Genomic DNA, 8,035 nt, shown 5'->3' on the forward strand with positions numbered 1-8,035 from the left:
AGTACACAAACTTAGATTTTGGATGTTACTGCATACATTGGCATTTTAATTAGATAAATTGTTTTTAGACTACTCCTCAAAAACGTCAATTACAAACTTAAGGTGTTATGTTACAAAAAACGTTTAACAAATACAATATTTTGATAAATCAGTTTATAATAATTGGCTCTCATGGTGCTTATGGTGGAGAATTATTCAGACAAAGCATCTCTTGTTCTCTCGATAGATATATTGATTCAAAAAGTTTAAAGACTATATTGTGCTTTGAATATATTCCCATTCATATCCCAAATATATTTTTTTGAATCGTTCTGTAACCCAAACAACTACGTCCACTGCAAACACCATTCTGGGACGTCAGTGCTTTGAATCAAAGTTCAGTGCAAAGTCTATGACTGTAGACTGTTCTAAGGGCAAAGCTGAGGTGGATGGGCAACAGGTTGCCGTCATTGACACCCCGTGCCTGTTTGACACCAGGTTTGGCATGAATAAAACAACTAAAGATATGAGCCAGTGCATCTCTTTTGCTCTTCCTGGACCCCACGTGTTCCTGGTGGTCATCAGGCTGGACAGATACACTGAAGAGGAGAAACAGACAAAGGATTCAAGAAATCTTTGGCTGGCCTGCAGACAGATACAGCATGGTTCTCTTTACTGGTGGTGACCTTTTAGAAAACACTATTGAGGAGTTCTTGGATGAAAGCTCAGACCTTCAAGAACTAGTGGCCAGATGTAAGGGCCAGTACCATGTCTTCAACAACAAGGAGAAGAAGAATCGCTCTTGCTAGATATATTGATTCACAATGTTTAAAGACTGTATGTTATTTTTTGAATATATTCACATGTATTTCAATTAACATATTAAATCACTATTACTACCTTTATTATTCAAACTGCATAAAAGATGTTGAGTACCCTGAAAACCTTTAACCAAATGTATCTAAATCTGGACTCATTTTATCCATCCTGTTTCACTTTCATATCATAGGAGAGGCAGTGCACAGAATGTTGAGCTTAAAAGAACTGCTGCCATTTCTTGTAAATGGTGAGGGAGGGGGAGCAAAGTTTACAGCTTACAGTGTACAAAGGGATTTCCGGGAAACTAAGCAGGCATGCATAAAGAAGTCGGATAAACATATCATAAGCATGACACTGGATACGCTCTATGATACAGGCTGTAATTATTATGAAAGTAAAAGCAAAAGCTCTGATAAACATGCCAGCGTGTGGCCATCAGGAAAACCTTTTTTTCTTTACAGACGTTTCACATATAACTGGGACATGTACTAAGTAATTATCATCATAGTATGAATGGTAAATGATTGACTTTTGTCTTAATGGTAGAGATGTCCCACCTGAGCTCTGGGACTGTATTTGATTTAATGTTGAACAGGGTGCCTTTATGTTTCTTTATAAAATATGATTTAACATGATTATTGTCATTTTCTTCAATCATATCATCATTAACACTCTTAAAATATGTGGCTTGTAAAAAGTGTTTGCTTTAGCCAATTGAAGGTACCACCTCTGCCTCATTTAGAGCCAGAAAACCCCTGACAGTCCCATCGATATTTCAAACCAAAATATCCTCATGCGGCTTCAGATTCCCTTTCACTTTCAGTTTCACTTTATAACCAGTGCAGCTACTGATGGGTGTGGTTTGGGCCATTTTATAAGGAGCTGCAGCAGATCTCTGTGTCTTCACTTCAACTGCAGTACTTTGTACTCTTTAAATCAAACATGAGCAGCAAGTATTACAACCCAAACATGATCAGCAACTTAGGTAAGTTATGATACTGTATCCATGTTTTAAAGTGCAATTACTTTATGGTTATATAACAGTGATCATGGCTAAATCCAATTTTATGTAACACTAATGTACTGTAGCTCCTATACACAATTACTTCAACAGACTAACATTGGGTAGACTGCAAAGATATATGTCTTATTTAACTTTTGTTCCAAGGTGTTAATCTGACTACAAATCCTGGAGTACTTTTATACAATTCTAAGATTTTTTCAGTTAAAAATAACAATTTCTCGGTCTCTAGGAAAATGTTAAAGATTTGTTTTCTTTTTGAGATGAATGCCATTTTGTTGTGAAGAATCTTGAGTCCTCTTTTGAAGGAAGGTTCAGAATATGTGCTTTTAACTCAGCTATGTTATCAGTTTTTCTCTGGTGTATTGGGCGACATCACAGAAACTAACGGTTATATTATCATCATCATTATTTTGTTAAGGAAAAGGTTTATTTTCAAAATCTAAGAAATCTTTAAACAAATATCAGTCTGGATGAGAAGCCCCTCACTGCAGTGTGCAGTGTGCTCAAACACTGCTCAATGTAGCTCCCTAGTTTGTCCTCCTGAGGCTGATGTAGAATATAACAAAGGTAAATGAAAGAAAATGTTGGATACAAAGGAAGTTACATCTTCTAAGATCTTAATCCAATACCTGCTTGGATATAAATACAAAGTGATACTGTTATTATGCATAATTTACTTTGTGATGTTCATGTTCGACCACTGCAGTGGTATATTTTCATATAAACAACTACAGCACCAATGACCTATAAACCCAGATGTAGATGTACAGTCTTGAAGTGGACGCACCGGTGTTACACCGGTACTCTCCTCTGCCCTGTCCATATCAGGTTCTCTGGGCACTACGTGACGCTTACCGGTTCCTGTTCTCTCCGCCTGCTAAACTCTCTCGGCAGAGAGAGACGAGGGAGAAGAGAAGCTCGGGTGCCTTTCAAGCAACCGTTTGCTGACTGTAGCTCGTCAGTGTCACTTTTCGTGAGACACAAAGTAGTCCCTGTCCTTTAGGATTCAAACCAGTTTAGTACTGTGCCAGAAAGTCACACCCAGTTTTCAAGCCTGTCTTGTAATATGTTCTGGTCGACCGTGTCGAATGCAGCACTGAGATCCAATAATACCAAGACTGAAATTTTGCCACTGTCAGTGTTCAAATGGATGTCATTGAAGACCTTAATAACAGCCGTCTCAGTGCTGTGGTGTGGTCGAAATCCTGATTGGAAGACATCAAAACAGTTATTTAGTGCCAAGAGAGTACTAAGTTGTTGAAAAACAGCTTTTTCAATGATTTTACTTAAAAACGGCAGATTTGATATGGGCCTATAATTGGTCATTAGTGAACTGTCTAGCTAGCTCTTTTTTAAGAGTGGCTTAATGACTAGTTTTCAGGGCCTGTGGAACAAAACCTGAGAGGAGAGACATGTTGACAATTTGTAGAAGATCTGAGGCCATGCATTTAGACACATTTTTAAAAAACCTGTTGGCAGAATATCAATGTTTTCAGTGATGTGCCGTTTTGTGATCACCTCTGTTTGTACATTTGTGTGCACGCAGATAGCACTCTCAAAGAAAACACAGGAATGATCAGAGAGGGCAACATCAGTCACCACAACCAGAAATGTCCAGACCCGTGGAGATGACCAAGTCCAAAGTGTGCACTTTATTGTGCGTGGGCCTCGTCACATGTTGAGTCAATCCATAATTACTAAGAACACAACACAGTTCTTTAGTCCCTCTTTCCTGGGGGTTGTCAACATGGTTGTTAAAATCAACAACAATAACCACACAGTCAAAGTCAATACAGATTATAGACAGCAGTTCACCAAAGTCATCAAAAAGGTTTGCACAGTATTTAGGGGGCCTGTAGATATTTAGAAAAATAGCTCGAGAAGAGGAATTCAGCTGAAGAGCCACATATTCAAAAGAAGCAAAATTCCCATAAGACACCTTTTGGCATTGGAGGGAGTCATTAAACAAAATGGCAACTCCACCTCCTCTCTTATGCACTCTAGCTTCACTCATAAAACTGAAGCTGGGAGGGGTAGACTCGATAAGACAGCTGCACTGTTATCTTGGTCCAACCAAGTTTAAGTTAAAAACATGAAATTAAGATTGTGAGTGATTATAAAATCATTGATTAAAAATGTTTTTCTTGCCAAAGACCTAACGTTTAACAAAGCTAATTTTAGTGTGTTAAAAACATTATCTGGCCCACTTTTTTCGACAGGCTGCAGCTGATGAGGAATTAATACAAATTTGCAGGATATGTTGAGTGCTTCCTGTTTCTTAACACATTCACCATGCTTTTTCTGTTACCTAAGACAGGGATGGAGAAGACTACCAGCACATTGGGCCCCGGATTGTCCTTGGAAGAGTCATGAGTGCTATTTTCCTTGTAGCCTGGACCCAGCACATATCAGACAGAGCTTACTGGGCTTTTTCGCCGTTGCGGAGCAGGAAGGCGGGTTGTGCGCTGTATTTGTGACACATGTGTCAAACCTGGAGGACTTAGAACCAGTGGTGGAGGTGGATGGTGAGGGGGGTTTAGGGTAGAGAAAATGGGAGTGGAGCGAGGGAAGGTGCGGGGAGTAAATTTGGTCTTCCATGTGATCAGTGAAGTCCAACAGGGGGGAGAGGGGAGAAAGTGTGTCTGAATGGTGGGGATTGGGGGGGTAGAGATGTTGAATCCTCACTGTTGATTTTCAGTGAGAGAGGTGGAGACTCTTCCTCTTGGCTCAGATGTCTCCCGTGATCAGAGCTCTCTTCCAGTGGGGGTTGGGTTGGCACTCCAAAGTTTCTGGTGTGTTGTGTCATGTCTTCTTCTTGTTTTGATTCCTCTTGTCTCTTGTCCTTGGCAGAGGGAACAGATGAGTGACTCAGAAAGTAAAACAGGTTGGAGCTAAACAATTTTACTCCTGACTTGTTAAGGCGAAGTCCATCTGCCTTAAAAAGATGTCTGCGGTCCCACAGAAAGTAAAAGTTTTCGATGAAATGCACTGAATGGACAGTACATGCCGTTAAGAGCCACGTGTTCAAAGCCATCAATCTGCTGAATCTCTCAGCTCCTCTTCGGATTGGCGGTATAGGGCCACTGATAAACACCTCAGCATTGAAAGAGCTGACTGTGTTCAACAGATTATTAAAGTCCTCTTTCAACACTTCAGACTGTTGATTCACAACATCATTGGTCCCTATGTGCAGTATGATGTTTTTCACACTAGGATGTTCAGCCACAATATGCAGAATTCTTTCTGCCAAGTCAGAGACCATATCCTTCGGAAAGAAGAGTACTTTGGTGTTCTTACTGCAAATGCTTCTTACATCGTTTACAGCAGCGTCACCCACAGTCAGAGTTTGAGGCCCAGTCATTAGCTTTCCCTGCAGCCTTTTACTTTCTGATTTACTCTCAGTCCTTACCCTTCTGTGTGAGGATGGGATGTTATCCAGGTCATCAGACGGAGATCCAGGGTCCTGCAGTAGTGGTGAAAATCTTTTCTGCTGTTGCACACTCGGTTGTTGGGAAAGTTTGTTGCTAATTCTCCATTTCGCATCTGTCCACGGCTGTGTCCTACCAAGAACAGTTGCTGAAGAGGCGCTCTGCCTGGATGATAATGCAGGCCAGCCAGTCGCATCACAAATCTCAGGGCGCTGGGTTCTGCCTGTTACTCGTCCTTCCATTTCTCACGGAAATGATTTATTCTTAGGCTTTGCACCAAGAGCGTTCCAGGGAGGACTCCCACTTTTAGATTTATTACCCAGTACACAGGCCTCCTGCTTCTTGGTATTCTTGTTGGTGCTAATTAGCCATGTGTTAGCATGCTCTTGTCCACTGTTTTGGGTCCACGGTAAAGTGGTGTCATTCCCACATAATCCATTCACTTCCTCATTTACATCTAACCTGTGGATCTTGGTTTCCAGCACATTAATTTTCTGTAGAAGTTTGTAGAAGTCGTCTGTGGAGAAGGGTGGCACCTTGTTGCTAATTAGCATTAGCTATTGCTCCAGTCACTGCAGTACAGGCTAGTGCTATTGATATGCTGCACTTGCGTAGCATCATAAAAGATTTTAAAGTATGGCAATAGCCTACTTTATCTGACAGTCCCAGTGATTTAAAAGTATCCAAGAGCTGCTGATTTCTAGCAGGAAAAAAAGAGTTTAAGCAAAAGAATGCAAGGAGAGGCAAGAGCAAGCAGCAAAGCGTCTGCACTGTCAGAAAGAGGGGGCAGTTTAAAGTTGCATTATTTACAACCTTATAAAGATTTGTATTGATTGTCACTCATTCTTCTACACAGGAAGCAGCAGAACAAATAATGAGGAGCTGAGGATAGTGATGGTTGGGAAGACTGGAATTGGGAAGAGTGCCACTGGAAACACCATTCTGGGACGACAGTGCTTTGAATCAAAGTTCAGTGCAACGTCTATGACTGTAGACTGTTCTAAGGGCAAAGCTGAGGTGGATGGGCAACAGGTTGCCGTCATTGACACCCCGGGCCTGTTTGACACCAGGTTTGGCATGAATAAAACAACTACAGATATATGCCAGTGCATCTCTTACGCTTCTCCTGGACCCCACGTGTTCCTGGTGGTCATCAGGTTGGGCAGATACACTGAAGAGGAGAAACAGACGGTGCAAAGGATTCAAGAAATCTTTGGCCAGGCTGCAGACAGATACAGCATGGTTCTCTTTACTGGTGGTGACCTTTTAGAAAACACTATTGAGGAGTTCTTGAATGGCAGCCCAGAACTTCAAGAACTCGTGGGCAGATGTAACGGCCAGTACCATGTCTTCAACAACAAGGAGAAGCAGGATCGCTCTCAGGTCACTGAGCTGCACCAGAAGATCAGAAATATAGTCCAGAGGAACGGAGGAAGCCACTACACCAACAAGATGTTCCAAGAGGCCGAGAGGGCACTTGAAGAGGAGAAACAACGCATCCTGAAAGAGAAGGAAGAGCAAATACAGAAAGAAAGAGAGAAACTTGAAAGGAAACTTCAAGAAAAATATGAAAAAGAGATGAAGAAAATTAAAGAGCAAATCCATGCTGACAGAAAGAGGGAGAAGAAAGAGAGAGAGGAGGAGAGAAAGAGGGAGAAGGAGGAGATGAATGAGGAAAGAAAGAGGGAGAGGGAAGAGCTAGAAAGACAGAGACAGAGAGATCGTGATGACAGAGAGAGGGAGATGAAAAAACTAACAGAACAGCATGAGAAAGACTTGAGAGAGGAAAAACAAAAGTTGCAGTCCAGATATGAAAAGGAGGCCAGGGAGGAAGCTGAGGAGTTTAATCCATTATATCCTCTGGTTCTAGCTGGTGAAGCTATAGTTGGAGGAATCAAACAACTTGGAAAGGCAATTGGAAGATGGTTCAAGTGAATGGTCCTAAACTCAGGCTGTTTAACTACAGAGGAACCCTCCAGATGCTCACACACAAGAACAAAAAAAAGCTATTATTAATTCATCCACAGAAATATATTCACAATTTATTTTTTGTATGAGTGAATGATGAAGCAAATTTTTATTTGTTGAAGTAGAGCTATGTCCTGGAGGTTAGTAAAGTCACTCAACACAGTCCTTTTTACATGAGTATGTGAATATGGCCTAAGGAGATATTTAATGTGTATATTAACATATGACAGTGTAATGTGTTTGCATATCAATAACATTTTAAGATGAAATCCTAACTAAACCTATGTATTTCATTAAATTACCTATTGTTTCAAGTTTTCTTTTTTATTGTATTTTAAATGACTGCCATTTGTTTTCCTGCAGACTAATAGTACATTATTTGATTTTGATTCCCTTCTGCTGGCAGTTTGTGTTTATGTGCTAAACTGAACTAGAAATAAAGATGTGCTATTAAGACCAAACCTTTGTCAAATTAATAATTAACTGTCCAATCAAGAGTTCCAAGGTCACAGTTCAATGCTTTTTCAGGAACTTGGGAGTCTTACACTGAACTAATGGCAAAATGTTTGTTCCATGCACTCATAAAAAAGGACACCTTTAAAGGCGCTTGCTTGTTAATGACACAGCCTATCAAACAACTCAAACAGCCGAAACCAACACCTGCACCCTGTGTGTTCAATGCTGCTTTAACGTTACCTGGTCCGTGCTTGTGAAATACCCACCGCGACTAACGTCATTTCAAGTTATTAACCAAATAAAGTCTGTGCGAGTGAACACATGCACAGAAGACCCCCCCATCGTCCATCCCGACGTTTCA

At 40.8% G+C, this 8,035-nt stretch overlaps 1 protein-coding gene across 1 annotated transcript; it reads left to right on the plus strand.

Moving 5' to 3' along the window:
- Positions 1-631: 631 nt before the first annotated feature.
- On the plus strand, positions 632-7,679 carry LOC123967197 (GTPase IMAP family member 9-like). Its single transcript, XM_046043232.1, has 3 exons — positions 632-749; positions 1,678-1,783; positions 6,107-7,679. Exons 1-3 carry the CDS (start codon positions 642-644, stop codon positions 7,183-7,185), a joined length of 1,293 nt encoding a protein of 430 aa, XP_045899188.1. The 5' UTR covers positions 632-641; the 3' UTR covers positions 7,186-7,679.
- Positions 7,680-8,035: the final 356 nt, after the last annotated feature.

Source organism: Micropterus dolomieu, unplaced genomic scaffold, assembly GCF_021292245.1.
Source record: "Micropterus dolomieu isolate WLL.071019.BEF.003 ecotype Adirondacks unplaced genomic scaffold, ASM2129224v1 scaffold_132, whole genome shotgun sequence".
Lineage (NCBI taxonomy): Eukaryota > Metazoa > Chordata > Actinopteri > Centrarchiformes > Centrarchidae > Micropterus > Micropterus dolomieu.